The 17,274-nt window shown below is 35.2% G+C and overlaps 4 protein-coding genes across 7 annotated transcripts in view; 1 reads left to right on the forward strand and 3 right to left on the reverse strand.

Moving 5' to 3' along the window:
• The window catches only part of LOC306849709 (uncharacterized protein), a 919,849-nt gene that overhangs the window by 186,088 nt on the left and 716,487 nt on the right, over nucleotides 1–17,274 (reverse strand). The gene's annotated exons all lie outside the window — the stretch shown is intronic.
• On the reverse strand, nucleotides 1,883–5,091 carry LOC306849348 (mitotic spindle assembly checkpoint protein MAD2B). Its single transcript, XM_079384305.1, has 8 exons — nucleotides 4,792–5,091; nucleotides 4,592–4,710; nucleotides 4,410–4,481; nucleotides 4,201–4,301; nucleotides 4,025–4,119; nucleotides 3,837–3,910; nucleotides 3,166–3,258; nucleotides 1,883–2,902 (listed from the first exon to the last, which is right to left on the reverse strand). Exons 1-8 carry the CDS (start codon nucleotides 4,829–4,831, stop codon nucleotides 2,864–2,866), a joined length of 633 nt encoding a protein of 210 aa, XP_079240431.1. The 5' UTR covers nucleotides 4,832–5,091; the 3' UTR covers nucleotides 1,883–2,863.
• The window catches only part of LOC306848884 (centrosomal protein of 104 kDa-like), a 46,468-nt gene continuing 35,266 nt past the window's right edge, over nucleotides 6,073–17,274 (forward strand). Inside the window, exon 1 of one of the 4 annotated variants that reach the window (XM_079383668.1) lies at nucleotides 6,073–6,164. The gene's annotated coding sequence lies outside the window, so the exon portion shown is untranslated. Of the gene's footprint in view, nucleotides 6,165–12,429; nucleotides 12,446–16,860; nucleotides 16,917–17,274 lie in introns of those variants that run through there. The other 3 variants (XM_079383669.1, XM_079383667.1, XM_079383666.1) reach the window with 3 other exon arrangements.
• On the reverse strand, nucleotides 8,410–16,184 carry LOC306848885 (leucine-rich repeat-containing protein 47-like). Its single transcript, XM_079383670.1, has 7 exons — nucleotides 15,374–16,184; nucleotides 14,163–14,630; nucleotides 13,931–14,047; nucleotides 12,319–12,434; nucleotides 11,805–11,907; nucleotides 11,477–11,566; nucleotides 8,410–8,878 (listed from the first exon to the last, which is right to left on the reverse strand). Exons 1-7 carry the CDS (start codon nucleotides 15,953–15,955, stop codon nucleotides 8,657–8,659), a joined length of 1,698 nt encoding a protein of 565 aa, XP_079239796.1. The 5' UTR covers nucleotides 15,956–16,184; the 3' UTR covers nucleotides 8,410–8,656.

A 17,274-nucleotide genomic window follows, 5' to 3' on the forward strand; every position in this document is an offset into this window, starting at 1 on the left:
CTAGTATAAAAGTATATAAAGTACGTTTCTGAATGCACTGAAATGAATTCCAAGTAAATATTAAGTCTTAAATATTAAAATCTTGAATTAAGTTTAACATGGTAACCATGAATGATCACACACGAGATGGAATTGAGAATATGGCAGTATGCTAGCAAACTGTTCTTTTGTCATAAATTGCAACAGCACAGCATGACTGATGACTACCCAACAGAAGTTTTTTAATTTTTTTGACCAACTGATCTTAACATAACACAATCTGCTTTGCAAAGAAAAACTCGACTTTCAAACAAACGCAAAGTGATTTTCAAATACAAAACTCTTTGAGAGAAAATGCAGAGGTAGGGACAAATATATGTATTGTGTGTTACAACTGTGAGACTCATTTGCCTTTTTATGAGGAAACTTGGCTTGATTTTCTCACACGAGTGCGGGCTTATTTTCTCACATGTGCAATTGAGCAACTTTCTTTTCCAAAACAGCAGATGGCGCTGTTGGTCAATTTACGCTAGTCTCCCGAGACCTGAAACACCTCTTTACCTTTTCAGACCAATATGAGTGGGGAACAGGTGAGTTTCTGTCTTACTAGATCTATAATTAACCATTTAGATTTAGATTTTCACAAAGCAACCCTTCTACAGTGTCAGTGAAATTCACAACAAGTGCTGTAAAGTTGTTAACATGATTGATTAGCTCAAAAATCAAGAGTGACCTGGCTAAACATTTAACTAGGCTGTCTTTCCCTATAAAATCTGATCCATTCTCCGTACCTCTTATCCTCTGTTGGATCGCGGGATATGCTTTTGGCAATATAGTGTATTTGGGCAGGACCTTAATTCTGCAGCTCCAACTCATGATTTCTAGCAAAGTCTGGCTCCAAATGACATCAGTACATCAGCACAAAATTACTGTGGCCTACTGATCTATAACAGAGAAGATATTCAATATATACATCTATATTATATATATATATATGTATAGATCAGTGCTGTGGCCATATATGTGACATTTTGGCTTTATTATTCAACAGTAGAAGGAAAGAGAGATGTGTTGTCCATCTTTTTTACGGTCCATCATCTATATTGTAGAAAGCCGCTCTACAATATTTCACATGGAAGACCAAGATGTGAATTGACTTGGTGTAGAGTTGCATGTTACAGTTTCGAGAGACTTACCCTAAAACTAAAACTAAACACCCTATCCCACAAACTTTCTCACTTCCTGTCAGTTATGGGGATAATGACTATAGCTAAAGTAGACATGAAACCTTTTTTCTTCATGTTTTCTTAAAAAGATCCACCTTATTTTTCCCGTAAGAGCAGGCTTACAGGACTTTACCATTTGTAGATTTTATGGGTCTGGCTTCAGGTGTCATCCACTACCAGCTGTTTTTAGCTGTACAAAACAGCTTGATTTGCTGCTTGATATTGCAAACTGGTGTGTCTTACCATATTATTTTAATGTATTATCTTAATTATGAACACAATGGTTTGTAAAGCAAATAATTTCACCATTTACTGCACTTCATTATTTCCCTACAGCGGCTAATGAACCGGAGGTTTCACACATTACCAGAAAATGACTTGCTTCCAAATTGAAAAATAAGGTGTATAGCTCACCCAAAAATGAATAAATTCAGAGCCAAGCAATACTCAGCCATCTCCCTACGATCCTGAGGGATCCTTCAATACTGTGGAGAGTAACCGTTTCCATACTATGCACAGAACATTTCTATCCTTTTAAATAGAATGTTGACAAAAAGCTTATAGTGACTAAAGAACATAGTTTGAATCTAATGTAATGTAAAAGCAGTTTTAAATGTGTAATCTTTTAACTTTCTTTGTGTGCTTCCCAACTACATCCATTCTCACTTAGTTAATATGGAGCAGTCATAAAATTGTATTAAAAATAAAGACAATTTAAAAAAATACTGCGCAAACACTTGATAAAAATGAAACTAGTTATACCTAATAAAACACAATCCAGCTCAAACTTTCCTCATATTACCAATGACATAAAACATTCCTGTTGTCAACATAAAAAAAAAAAAAAAATCCAGTCTCAATTTCCTTTGGAAAATCCCGTGCATTTGATTTCTCAGTGGACCATTGAGTTTGCTAAAAAAAAAAAACAGAAAAGAATTTGTACAGAGGTTTTGTGAAGAAAAAATAGTTTAATATTTGCAAAAAACAAACAAAAAAACAATGTGCTTTCTGGTTCTGCTTATCCAGTCCTATGCAAAGCATCCTAAGAACTAAAGTCCACTGCCCTATTGTAAAAGTTATGAAGAAAACTTAAGTGTTTATAAACCAATTTTTTGTTGTTGTTTTTATTAATTTGATGTAATGATTAACAGTATGTCAAAAGAATGCATCAAAATAATGTTTGTGAATTCAAAATGTATAATTAAACCAATAAATCAGAATTACACTTGTGACTGTCTTTGACTTTATTAGGGCAAACACATTAAAATGAGGTTCAGTTAATATTAGTTGATGCTTTCATTATCATGAACTAATAATAGACAATAATTCCACATCTTATTGGTAAACATGTATCTGGAGTCACGACAGAGGTAGAAATGAGCAGTGAAAGATCACAAAATTGTGTTAAAAATAAAACAGGACAATTTCAAAATAATTATATACCTTGAGCAAATATGTGATAAAAATAAAACAAAGGCAAAAGATACGGATATACTGACAGTTCTACTTAATAAAATGCACAGTCCAGTTCAATATACTTCTGCCATGTTATCCTAACGTAACTTATAATTAAGTATGTTGTTAACTTAAAAAAAAAAAAAAAAAAAGGTGCTTCCTGTGCTAAACACCCGCAGATGCTTTCCTATGTTTGCAGAGCATCAAGTTTTCAGCGTTCTTTCTTCTACATAGAGCTGCATCTGTTTAAAGGCAGATAGAAAAAAAAATGTCATGTGATAATCTTGCAAGACAAGCTTAACGAAAATGTGATGTGATTAACATGAATGTCAGTATTTAATTCCTCTTTCACATTGACAGCAGCGCTTGAGCTGCATGAACAAGTTTGGGTCAAACTTGATGATCATGTTCGGCAGCATGATTTGAGAAATATCCTAGAGCATTTGTGCTCTAGCTGAAGCAATGAAATCTGACTCTCTGTACAGAAGAGCTGTGAATGTCTCACCTTGAGAATATCAGAAGTCATCGTTTTGAGAGGAATGAGTTTTGCCTCTTCCATGTGAACTTCCTGCTCATCTGCTACAATCCATGGAAAATCCTGTTAAATATACACAAAACAGATAAGACAAGAATGTGAATTTTACTTTTTTTGTCATAAATTACTAACCCATATGTTGTTCTTTTGCAGAACACAAAAGAAGACATTTTGAAGAATGTTGATAACCAAACGGTTTTGGTGAACATTGACTTGGTCACCAAACACTAAGATATTTCTCAAAATATCTCCTTTTATGTTCCACAGAAGTAATAAAGTCATACTGGAATTATAATTGGAACGACATGAGGGTGAGTAAATGATTACAGAACTTTTATTTTTTGTGACCTATCCCTTTAAGTTCAAGGAGCAAATACAAGAATTGAAACCCTAGTGTAAGTCAGTGCATATTATCTAGCCAAGAGTACGGGAAGTGTGAAAACAATAGAAGGAATTATATAAGAGTTCACATCAGGTTTGCATGTAGAGCATCTTTTTGTGGAACATCTGAGAACACAATTTTTTGTTTTCAGGTTTCCCAGCAGTTCACAGAGATATCAAGTCAACAGAGTGAACTAAAGACAAGATCAAAAAAAAGATATATATTATATGGTTTAAAACATACAGCTGCTTTAACACACCTTGATGACCTGAACTTTCTCCATGTTTCTTGTGGCAGCTTCCCTGGTGTGTACCAGCACTGTGAATGTACATCCTGCAGAGTGGAAGAAAATCCATAATTTAAATGTAAATCTATTAAAACTTTGTTTAATAAGTGTGAGCTAAATTACTGGAATCGATCGTTTTGTGGTAATAGCTGAGCTCCTACCTGGAGGATTGTTGTCTAGAACAGCATCACATACGCTGATTTTTAAGATCATCGCTCTCAGCAGCTGCTCCACATGAGACAGCAGAGTCTCTGAGCTGACACCGCAAAACCCAACACACACATCAGAAAAATGCATTTCACCTGGATTTTAAATCACTAAATCCACTGTCACTCACTTGATGGACAGCAGAGGAGGCTGTGAGATCTCAAACACAAATCTCTCCACTGGATGGTGCTCTTTATCCATGATCACCACTACAACCTTCTCAGCCTCATTCTAAACAAAGAGCACAAAACAAGTCTTAATTACGCACTGTTCAGATGCAAACCATTCTAGTCATATTGGTTAGCCCGTTTTTAATCAAATATGAAATAAAAACCTCACCTTCTCTATCAGTGGCTTGACACAATGGAGCGTGTCTTGAATGTACTGATTTAACTCAGGATGACATGACATCTGTCAAATTAAATATAAGTGGTCAAATACCTTCAGCAACATTTTCTGTCTGTTTCTCTTTTCCCATTGCATGATGAATTAGCATGATGAAAAGATCTTAAAAACACTACCTGCACAGGCACGTTGTATTTCTTCCTTTTCTGAAAAATACCAGATGGATAAATCTCTCTGACATACAGGATGAGGTGAATGGCCACTTCCAAAAACTCACACAGAATGTCAGCAACAACTGAAAACGACAAATATATATAGAAATATTCACAATGACGTTATTTGAAACCATTACATTTACAAATGAACTAAACGTTACCTTGGCCAAAATTAAGGTCCTGCCTCGTCAGAGTGGCCATAGTGAAGTAGCCAAAATATATGCAACAACCTTTAATGAAAAGAGGAGCGTCTCGTTTCTAAAATATCAGCGATCATGCATGGTTGCTCCAGAATACGTCTGATTGAGTGTTGTATTCAGAAAAAAACGTAAAAACGAAAACTATTACTGTAATACACTCAGTCCGATTATTGGAAAAATGTCTGTCATCCACAAATAAACACACATTTAATAAAAGACTCCTCAAAGGATGTTTACACTTTTCTTCTGTGATCTGTAAGAGAACAGCAGCGCTATATGTCCATTCGTCTGCTGCCACCTACTGGAGCGGAAGAAGAACGCGACAATAAACCATAATGCCACACTAACTTACAAAAGAAAACAGAACAAAGGATTGGATATTGTATGTATCGACTACTTATATGCAGTAAGACAGTATGTTGGTAGCAAGACGAAAGAGTTCAAATAAACTCAATGACAACAGGTAAAATAACTTATTTTGGTGCAAAATAAATGACACCTTTCTGAGCAAACTACAACTAGCAGGTGAGACAGACTATTGACATTAAGGAACGGAACATGTGTCCACTTCTTCAGGGATTTAATCAAATGTCATTTATTCAAAGCTATTCATGAAATAATTATTTATTCACATTTAGTCCTGCATAATAAAATCCTATTTAACCTGTTTTTTTCAACCAGCATAGGTTCAGGGATTTCATTTCTGACAGGCTGTGAGCAAAGGTTTACTTGAATGACCTCATGGACCCACTGCTCTTTAGAAATGATTGACTGCCCAGTTGATGTCCTGAGAACCTGTGAGTATTCAAATTATGCTTTGATTCGCGACAAATTTGCAGATAAAGTAGGGAAATCTTCAAAATAGTCATTCGATCTGTAACTATCTTGATTGTAACTGTATTACAGCAGTACATACTTTAGCTATTTGGGAAAAACAACTAACTCTGTGAAACATTGGATATGAATACAAAATATAGCAGCTGTATATACTATGTACACTGGACTTCAGTGCTTTATCTTATTCATTAACTCTTCTTTATTATGGATTACTGAATGATTAACTTTCCAAGACACAGCAACATCAATAACCAGAAAGTAAATACAGTCTTAAGCTCTCCAAAAGACACTTTCTTGAAGTGAAAAGTAGCAGGATAAGCTTTTGTTTAAATAGTTTGCTGGTAGCTTCTCCATTTTATGTGTGTTTGCTTTGTAGCTGACTGAGGAGCAGAGAGCTGGGAAGAAATGGAGTCCAATGAGGCCAGTGTTCAGTACAACCGCTGGAATGAAGACAACATGAACATGCAAGTGCCACATTCACAGTCCAGACTGATTGGGTGAGAATCTACTCTATATATTTCATATAACTGATTGGAGTCAATCAAATAACTCATGTCAAACACATCTGTGCCCATATAGTCTCTATAACAGACTGTGCACCGGATGTCTTGGCATTGTAATGAAAGCGGTAGTATCTTTGACTGTGATGGTAGTTAAATACATTGTTGGATACATCACAGGATACTACGTTCACCGATGCTGAAGAGGACGGAATATATATTGACGGAACTGACTATTTAAGGAACTGGCTGTTATTTGAAACATGAATTATGTCCATCAAAGAAGTACCAACATTTATAAAATGCTTTTTTTATTTTTTAATAAATGACTTTTATTATAACATATCTTAACCAGTGATAACAACTAAAATACTTAAATCAAAAAACAGATTTAATTTTATTTCTTATTTGAATGTCAGTGACCAGTGCATTAGCGATCACAATACATAATTTGCTAAACACTTTACAGTGAGGTTTAATTTTTGGTTAATGGATTATCATGAACTAACAAGGAGCAACACTTTTACAGCAGCTTTTAGCACTCTTTGTTCATTTGGGGTCAGTAAGATTTTATATTTTAGAGGCAATATTTTTATTTAGCAAGTATGGATTAAATTGATCAAAACTGACAGTAAACACATTTAAACTGTTTTCAACATTGATAATAATATGAAATGTTGTAGAGCAAAGGGTGCTGAAATATGCAGCTTTTCTTTCACAGGACTACATATAAAAACAGTTATTTAAAATTGTTGTAATATTCCACAATATTACTATTTTTACTGGAATGGTAGTGTATACCAAGTCATTTTATGATTTCATTTTGAACATTATTATTGTTTTACGAATGAAAACAACACATAATGCATTAACTAATGTTAGCAAATTGAACATTATTTTACACTGTTTACAATTAATATTACATTTGACATCAGTCCTGGTCATAAATGATTTTAATAGTATCCACATCCTGCTCTTCCAGTATTTGGTCAATAATCTCATCTTTTGATGAAGAAAACAAGCTTGCATTTACTTTGACAATCCATGCCATGATCCTTTGGTTTGTATAATACTCATCCTCTTGACTGTCCATCATTTCCTTCTCATTTTCGATCTCAATAGCCGAATCAGAGAATGGCTGCGCAGATCTGTCCTTAGCCACACTCGCTGAATCCTTCACCCTTTCTGTCATCACTTCTTTGTCTTTCGCATTGATGTTACTGGGCTCTACATCCAGAAGTTCATCCTGTGGCAGTCCTGCTGATACACCAGGGATCTTGTCCTGTCTCAGGTCTTGGTTCTGAACCTGCAGACTGTCATTAAAAACAGCCAGTCCACTGCAGATCAGCTGACATCCCTGCCTTTGTCTGCTGAACAATGCCTTGTCCATCCTTACACTGGTGGACAAGATATTGACTTTGTTCTCCTGACATCCAACTCCCCAGCTTGACACACAGGTTTTTGCACTAGACATGGAGATGGTGGATATTCTTGGTCTGTGTATTGGAGGGAGCGAGCTACTCTTTGTCAAAGTCCTACCATTGTTCCCCTTCGGCATTAAAACCTTATGAGGGTTGATGGTTTGATCTTTTCCATTTCCAGCCAGTTTCCACCCTGATGATAAATGGTAGGATCCCTTCATTCCAATCAACTCCAGACAGATGGGCAGAGATGGACTGGAGGTCTTAAATGTCCCAAGCGAATGGAAATTCTCCTGGATGTTAAGAGTTTTGCGAGATCCACTCTTCCATCTTGTCCTGTGGTCCCAAGTGTCATTCCTCTGGGTCATTTTCATAACTATTTAATAAGAGTCATGTAGCATGATGGACTGTCCTGAGAGACAGTGTCCTGCTTGCATCTCTTATAGACAGCTCAGACTTACTCTCCTCCTCTTTACATTTCCTGAGTCGGCCAGTCATCTGATCTGTAACCAAACCCGGAGCATTCATGTGCTCCACAGGCACAAACAAACACAGGATGCAAACAATGCTACTGTCACTTCACTAAATGTCTGAAGATGTGCATTTTAAAATAGGTACTGCTAACCTAACCTAACTATAAACTGAATTATGAGACCAACTACTAGTTTTCATATTGATGCAATGTTTTTCATCCAGAGGGTCAAAGTTCCTAGAGTCATCCTGAGGTTAAAAACCTCACTCAAGGAAGTAAACTTGATATTGATTTGACTGTATCATTTTATAGCTTACCCAATTGAGAGATTTAGCAAAAGAGGGAAAGTCTACAAAAAATGTTAAGTTTATTTTAGTGACAAGGACAAAGTAACTTTAACATTAATTATATTAGAAGTGTAAATCTGTACACTAAGGTGGAAACAAACTTTCATACAAAAGACAGGAATGTAAATGAGAACCATTGAATCAAACATTTGAATTAATAGCTGTTTTAATTTGATGAGAGAGAAAACTGTATGGAAAGTGGGGTAAATGAATTACAAAATTAGAAAGAAAACCAACAGCTGAATTTTGTTATCGGATGACAGTTAGATTGCTGACGTCGGACATCAGGTCAGTTTTTGATGGGTAAACCACTTTAAGGTTTCCATCTACGTCCACAACCTTCACTTGTAGTACGGTCAGCTCAGAGGAGGCCAGGTCCTCTGTGGGACGATCTGAAATCACATCCGTCTCTTCCTCCGAGCCCACATCCTCCTTTGTATGAAAGGTTAATTTATTAAGCTCTGCCATTTTCTGAAATAGAAACAAGAATAGTCAGAGAAAATGTATGAATATTACACTAATAAACATGGATGCTGTTTTCCACTGTAAATATTCATAGCTTGCTAAATCCTATAACCACCAGTGTTGGGAGTAACGTGTTACAAAAGTAATGTATTACAGTAACAGATTACTTTTTTTGCTGTAACGCAGTAGTGTAAGGCATTACTAATCAATTTTCAGTAATATTTTACTCGGTACATGTTCAGCAATGCACAATTTTAGCCCAAATTTAAAAAAAATAAATAAATAATAATTTAAAGTCGGGCTCCGACTTTTTTTACGTCCCTAGGGCCAGGCTTCGGGCCAATATTCATGTCATAGTTCAGACGCGGGCCGGTCCTCAGGCCTGTTTTAGGCTTCTCCTTATCTTTATATTTTAGACATCCATCAATTATTAATATAAAAAAATTGCCGCGCTGGTGGAAACAACATGAGTCTGTGCTGCCGCGACTGTCAAGAGCGGCTCGACGGTGTTTAGTGTCCCGCAGCAGCGAGCCGTCAGCACAGATGAAGAGTTCTGCGTTCAAATACAAGCTTGCCGTAAAGCCCCAGCAAAAGTAATTACCATGAATGTGTCCGGGGGAAATAGTAAGGATTCGCCATCGCCTCTTTAGACGCACCTTTAGAGAGAAGTGCATCTTCACAGATAATGATTATAGTAAAGAGTTTTTGTTTTTGTTTTTATTTATTTTGTTAAACAGTAATTTAAAGATTTCAATAGATATATTTATCATGTCTGTGAGGCATGTATTCGCTGTATTTCGGTTCATTTTTGTGAAGCGCTCCTGTTCAAGATAAAAGCACAATGTTTTGTTGATATTGTGAGTGCACACAAATAAAAGTAGACCCTTTACAGTTCAGAATGATGTATTACTCTTACCTTTATGAGCAAAAATTATGGCGCAAGTCGTTTCCATTGAAAAAAAAAATTGCAATTGATTGCGCTGGTGCCTCCATGTCCTGTGCTTTAGCTTCTCCGCACAAACTGGATGCAGCGCAAATTTATAGGTTTAACGTTTAAACGTTGTTATATGCTTGAACTGTTTTAGAATATCTATAGATTTTATTTTAGGCAAGTCGTGATGATTTGTGAAGGCTAAATTGATCAAACATAAGCTATGATCAGCCTGCAGGTCTGCCGATGGCCGCTTGGTCGTTACCATAAGAAAGAAAAAAACTTATTTAATGAACAAAAAATGCTCCAAACGTTTTTTCTAAATGAACTTAATAAAAAAACTAAACGAAATATAAACACTTTGCCATTACATACAAAACTGAACTATTTGAAAAAAAAACGTCCGTTTTGGGAGAAGGGGGGGAATTGTAATAACCTGTAATTCTGATAAACTGTCGGACACGGGCCGGGCTAGGGCCTAAATTTGAGGCCCGCAGGGCTCTAGTACATTTTGTAATTTTAGAATGTTAAGTTCTACTTCTGTAGAAATTTTGGTGAAAGTAACTGAAAAGTAATACAGGAGTCATGTAACGCATTACAGTTCTGAGACTGTAATATTGTAAGGTAAGGAATTACTTTTAAATAACAGTAACAAGTAATCTGTAATGTATTACAGTTTGGAAGTAACTTACACAACACTGCTAACCATCATGAATGCTTATGTAAAATTCTTGTGTAATTGCCTTTGGATGAGGAAACTTTGTGAAAACAGGGGTCTTTTTTAATTGTCTTGGTACTTAGTAATATAGCACAACTGCTAATGAATGCTGATAAACTGAATGCAATGACCCAGCTTAATAACTCATTTAAAGGCACTGATTATTCAGAGTGTCTTTTATAGTAAAATATTCAGTAGTTATTTGAGCTGTCGTAAAAGAAGAATGTGCGAAAGTGGAACAGGTCATTTGCATCATGGAGGAAATCTCACAGCTGCAATCTATACCAATTCCTCGGTTTTATCTTCCTTGTCACATTTCATGGTTTTCCATCACGTCAGGTACTTTTTTCTAATTGCAAAAACAGGATTTTTAACTTTTTGCTATAAATTAGGAACGTTAATTAAACCAAACAAACAAATTGACTAATAAAATCAGCAGCAGCCAGGGGCTCTTGAATTGCACTTGTGTGATGGTGCAATGCCTCCAAGACACTGTACACCATGTGTGTGTGTGTGTGTGTGTGTGTGTAGAAAGATGAGCTCATTTCTTCCACTAGAGTATCAGCATTCAAAAGCTGTGCAGTCAAATAGCATATAAATGCTAATCCAATCCTGCACTCTTACAGCGCAGACTCAAATCAGTGCCCTCACTGTAGAGTAAATGTTAGATAGCTCATATAAAATATTATACATTTACAGCATAGCAATACTAGTACAAATCAATATGAAAACAAAAATCTGCCAAAAACAAACAAGCAAAAACAATTAATGGACAATCCTACCCATCTCTAGTACTATAGACACTGCAGGATTGATATTGATAAAGGAATGACTTAGTTGTGATTCGATTGTCATACAATTTGGTTCATATGTAAATAAACACAAAATGTAAAATCAAATACATTTTAAAATCTAAAATAAAAAATGTCAAAACAAAACACAAGCGATATCTTACTATTATCAGTGCGTCCATGACATCTTTACAGATCTGCAGACTGGTGGAGCTCGTCACCTCTAAAAACAGCTCTTGTGTGGACTTCTTTATCTGCAGAGACAGAAGTTTGCTAAAAATGCTATTTGACAAAAATAACATTAACTATAATAATAATAAAAAAAAAATTTAAACCAATGTCATTGTAATTGTTCTCTTTTAAATAAATAAAATATACATTTGCATTAATAAGAATGTATGAATATGACATCACTGCTTCACATGCTTTATATGAGATATATTCAAGACCTGAAATAACCTGTGCATACTTCACTTAATTTGCTTAGAATACCTTTGTCCTCTCGCTGTTTGTGATTGGTGGGAACGAGACCGCATGATCCTCTGCGTCAACCAAGCAGGGGTAAAGATCTTTCCCATCAAGGAGTTGAAGGTATCTGGGTTGAAGAATTAAAAGTTGGGAATATGTCAATGAAACGCTGAATAATGAATTAATTCACTGTGTCACAGTTCAGTATTTGTAATTAGTGTTCTGTGCAGTCAGTGCAATTACATGGATGAAATTACACCAACTACCCACAACAACAAGATAGGTGTCTGACAAACGAGGGATATTTTTCAGATCACTTAGAAAGGGCGTAGATAGTAAACAATGCAACTGAAGAGCATGACCTAGCTCTTTTGCATTGAAAATGATGTTAGATATTTTTAGAGACCACTCATTTGCTTAACAGATTGTGCCCTCCAGTTTCAAACTCTACTGTAGACAGACAAGTCATTGTAATATTAAATATTTGCCACTATTAATATTATATAAGCAGGTATTTATTTAATATGCACTTTCTTACTTGTGGAGTCCTGAAACATTTTGTCGCTTTTTCTGTTTTCTCTGTTCATCTGCCTCCTGTTGAAGCATCTTCAGAAGTTCAGCTGCCTTCATCTCCTTACGACCCAGAGGAACTATCTACACACATTGTAAAACAATTATATATTTTACTCTGCAGTAGGTCTGTTGTTTTATGTGGCAGCAATATTTAAATGAAAATTTGTCATTATTTTTTTGTTTGTTATTAACACACTCGAGGACGTGCTGGATTGTGAATGTAATCAGCTGAAAGGGTTTCTGTTACTACATTCACAATATAGCATAAAATGTATCTTAGATTATAACTTAAGTCTGTTCTCTGGCATATACACTGCTGTTCAAAAGTTTGGGATCAGCGAGATTTTTAATGTTTCTTATGCTCATCAGGGCTGCATATATTTGATCAAAAATACAGAAAAAATGTAATGTTGTGAAATAATATTGCAATTTAAAATAACATTTTCTATTTTAATATACTTTAAAATATAATTTACTCCTGTGAAGCAGTGCTGAATTTTCAGCATCATTACTCTCTTCAGTGTCACATGATCCTTCAAAAATCATTCTAATATGCTGATTTATATCAATGTTGGAAACAGTTGTGCTGCTTAATATTTTTTGGGACTTTTTTCAGGATTCTTTGATAAATAAATAAATAAATAAAAAGAATTATACACTACTACTCAAAAGTTTTTTTTTAAAGAAATTAATACTTTTATTCAGCAAGGATGTGTTAAACTGATAAAAAGTTGTTATATTATTAATATTATTAGAAAAGATCTCTATTTTGAATAAATGCTGTTCTTTTTTTTTTTTACTTTTTATTCATCAAAGAAAAAAGTATCACAGGTTTAAAAAAAAATATCAAGCAGCACAACAGTTTCCACACTGATAATAAATCAGCATATTAGAATGATTTCTGAAGGATCATGTGACACTGAAGACTGGAGTAATGGCTGATGAAAACTCAGCGCTGCGTCACAGAAATAAATTATATTTTAAAGTATATTAAAATAGGAAACCAATATGAGAAATTGCAATAATATATCACAATATTACTGTTTTTTTCTGTATTTTTGATCAAATTACAGCCCTGATGAGCATAAAAAAAAAAAAAAAAAATCTTAATGATCCCAAACTTTTGAACGGCAGTGTAAATGAAACCATCAATTATGAGAATGAAGCAACGTAACACATCCTATTGTCCCACTGCCTGTGGCCTCTTAGAGAGGTGCCGAATTCACTGTCAACACAAAAGAAACAACAGCGAGAAAAAGGACTCTTCATTTATTATTAAAAACTGAGGATTATGGGACTTCACTGTGTCATTAGTCAGCTGGTGGCTTTGAAACCAGATTCCCACCATTCAAAAAAACTTTATCGACAACGGTTATTAAATATTCATCATTCCTGCATTGTTTTTCTGTTATGTAACTAGTGGAGATGCTCTGATTGATGAGTTACGTAAAAAACTACTGGGACAATTATGACTGAAACAGAAAGACTGTTTAATTGTGCTGAATTGAGGATTTATTACAAAAAGAATACTAAGTATACATATGAAACTCCAATATTTGATAAACCTCCTCCCGTACCTTCAGTGTATCTGGTGGTCTGGCGTCATACAACAGTGGAGCCTTCAGCAAGCCAAGGTCATGAGTTGCGATAGTCGCCGTCGTCCTTTTGGCACAAATCTCATCGTGAAATTTGGTCTGCAGACAGAATACACTGATATTTATATAAGCTTATATAAAATCAATTCAAAAAGACAGATAGATAGAACACAAGCGTTCTGATGGGTGAGATATTTATTTAAACTCGTGTCACCTGAGCAACTAGAAATCGCTTGAGTGCATTTCCTTGTCTGAGGTTCATGCCTTTCACAATGCAGCACACAATGTATGGACGAACATCCTTGACGCCTGCAGAGACTTTGACTGTCACAGCCGTGGGTGCCTCGGATACATGCAGAACTCTCACAACCATCCGATTAAGCTCATCCACTTCCTCTGCCTCTTTTTTGCCTTTCTGCTTTGCACCACTTTTCTTCTTTGAGATGTTACGGACTCCGTCAAGCTTCTCGCTCACCTCTCCATCCTGCTGCTTGCCTTTCCCTTTCCCCCTCCCACCTGCCCTCAGGTAGTCTAGGACTGATTTAGTCTGGCAGCCGTTCACCATCTTCTCAAGCCTCTTGTCCTTCAGCTTGTTCCCTTTAAAGTTGGTCTCTTTCAGCTTGGAGCAGTCAGCCAACTCTGATGGAAGATCTTGGAGCTTGTTGCTAGAGAGATCCAAAACCTGAGAGAGAAGAGAGTGAGATGCATGAAGTAATGCTTCTAGGCTTTTCAAATATTATTAATGCATATTAATATACAGTGATTTTCTGTATATTAATCACTGTATTATTATACAGAGATAAAATAAATTTTATTAACATATTTTATTTGAGTACATAATACACCAATTACAATCTTTTGAGTTGCTTAAAAAAAAAAAAAAAATCAACTCATTAGAATTTATATTTACTGAACCACTGTTCTTATTAAATTCAAAATGTTACAAAAGTCTGAAACTAATAGTGGAATGCTTCCATTTAGCAATTCTTTCTAAAAGTACTTAATACAGCATCTACATTTTTTAGAATTACTCTTAAAAATCACATTAAATTATTATTGATATTTAATCACTATACTTATTAAAAGGACCAAAACTCGGAGACCCATAATGGATCGCTTCCATATTGAATTTAATTCAAAGATTTTAATGATAAATTATAGGCCTGTTATCAGCAAAAATAAATGAATATAAAATATAATAAAAATAAATAAAATAATAAAAAAAATCCATATAATGATAATAGGGATAGAAATAAAAAAATTCTACCCACAATAATAATAATAATAATATTTTGTGAGTATTTAATACACCACCAACACTCTCTCTATTTACTTTCAAAATCACAACTGATTAAAATGTGTTGAACCACTGAACATATTAAATTCACACACAGAAGGAATATTAGATTTTGTGATGAAACGCACCTTCAGCGCAGGCAGGTTATGAACCTCACTGCTCAGCTCCTCTATCGCGTTTTCTGATGCAATGATGCTGCTGAGGAGCTCCAGTCTGGAGCACCATAAGTCATCTGGGAGCCGAGAGAGTGCGTTTTTGGACACATTGATGATGGCGAGCTTCACACACTTGCTCAGACCATCCGGCAGAGCACTGATGCTGTTGCAGCTGACATTTAAAGTGTTGAGCTCGCTCAGCGCACAGATCTCCTCGGGCAAAGCCTGCAGCTGGTTGGCAGACAAATCCAGGACTTTGATCGCCTTCAGATCACCAATGCTTTTTGGGACTGAAGTGAGCTTGTTCCTGCAGAGGATCAGACTCTGTAGATGAGACAGATGGCTGATGTTCTCGTGGATCTCATGTAAACTGCGACATTGACTGATCTCCAGGTAGTTGAGGAGCGAGAGGGAATAAAGTCGCGCGTGAAGTCCGCCGCTACTCTGGATCTTTTTGTCAACCGCTGAACCTTGAAGCACCAGCTCGCGCCTGTTCTCCTTTTCTGCCTTTTCTATTTCTGGCCAAATATTCAATGAGCTGTTGTCTTCAGCCATACTGTCCAACGTAACCCGGAACGTGTACGCAACCCGGAAGAGTTTAATAAAATGCCGGTTTTTAATCCATTTCCAGTTAAAATGTAATTAACTGAATTTATCATTGGATTTTGAATGTAAGATTTTCATATTTTAATAGTAATATTTTACACACTGTCTAAGGGTAACTCTCCCATCTCTAACCAGAGCTATTATAAAGGACTACAAGTACCAGCATCCCTTTTTCTTCGATAGCGTCTGGACTTTTGATTCACTAAAGTGACTCGAATTGTTTGAATCAGTTCATCTAAACGATTCTTTCACTGATTCTTTCTTTAAGTTACGTCGTGGGCCAGAAGGTGGCGAAGTAGACATTTTGTCAATATGACAATAATATATATATAATGTATTTATTAAATTTGTATAACACATACATATAAAAATAAATCTAGAAAATATAGACTAAATTTAAAATTCAACATGTGATAAAAGGTTGTAAAATATTTTTATTAATTCTCGTCATACTGTGCAACTATAAACAGAAACAACAAAGAATTAGGGGCATACATACAAATAGAATATAATAAACTAAAATAAAAAATAAAAGAAATTTAGAATATATTAGGTCTAGAAAAAACTATATAGAATATATTAAGGGAAATATAAATATAAAACTTATATAAATGTAGTAAATCAATAACAAAATAATAATATTAATAAATACTAATAATATTTTAATATCGTTTAGAACAATGCATGGGAGATACGTACTTCAACCAGGATAGAAGTGAATAAAAGGACTGTACATAGAAGTGAACAAGAGTCAGTATACGGAAGTGAACGAAAACGATTCGTTCAATCAAAAGATTCATTCATAAACACCGGATTCTTTCAAGAACAAACGAAAAACTCGCGCATGCGCACACGATTCAGTTGTCAAACGGTGGTTATGGAGATAGACGTAGGCAACTGCTGTATCTGGGTTAACAACTTATTTATCGAAATTGTATTTGCGAAATAGTGAATATTAGTACTTCTCTAAGAATGAGTGATTCTGAGCTTTATCTGATTAACGCGTGGATTGTGATTAAGATCCTTATTGCTGTTTTGGAGGAGTTGTAACCGTAATGTTACTGTTTAGTTAGCCAGATTGCAAGCTAACGCTAAATACTTTACACAACAATAATGGTTATGGCTAAGATTCTTTATAATACGCAGCAAACCTCTGAATACATGTGCAATATTTAAGTGCAGGCTTAAATGAAATGATAGTTTTACAACAAGTAGCTACCAATGTGGTAGTAATGTGGATTTAATGTGAATTTAAATCGATGCATCGT

The sequence above is a fragment of the Barbus barbus genome (assembly GCF_936440315.1).
Source record: "Barbus barbus genome assembly, chromosome: 29".
In the NCBI taxonomy this organism is placed as follows: Eukaryota; Metazoa; Chordata; class Actinopteri; order Cypriniformes; family Cyprinidae; genus Barbus; species Barbus barbus.

What these genes read in the sequence shown, in the direction of transcription:
- LOC306849348 (XM_079384305.1), bottom strand. Translation starts at nt 4,831, where the DNA reads ATGGCCACTCTGACGAGGCAGGACCTTAATTTTGGCCAAG. An exon ending in TCAAGCCACTGATAGAGAAG is followed by an intron (nt 4,302 to 4,409) that starts GTGAGGTTTTTA and finishes CTCTTTGTTTAG; the next exon opens with AATGAGGCTGAGAAGGTTGT. An exon ending in CCTCCTCTGCTGTCCATCAA is followed by an intron (nt 4,120 to 4,200) that starts GTGAGTGACAGT and finishes TTGCGGTGTCAG; the next exon opens with CTCAGAGACTCTGCTGTCTC.
- LOC306848885 (XM_079383670.1), bottom strand. Translation starts at nt 15,955, where the DNA reads ATGGCTGAAGACAACAGCTCATTGAATATTTGGCCAGAAATAGAAAAG. An exon ending in GACCACCAGATACACTGAAG is followed by an intron (nt 12,435 to 13,930) that starts GTACGGGAGGAG and finishes CAATGTGTGTAG; the next exon opens with ATAGTTCCTCTGGGTCGTAA. An exon ending in AATGTTTCAGGACTCCACAA is followed by an intron (nt 11,908 to 12,318) that starts GTAAGAAAGTGC and finishes TCTTCAACCCAG; the next exon opens with ATACCTTCAACTCCTTGATG.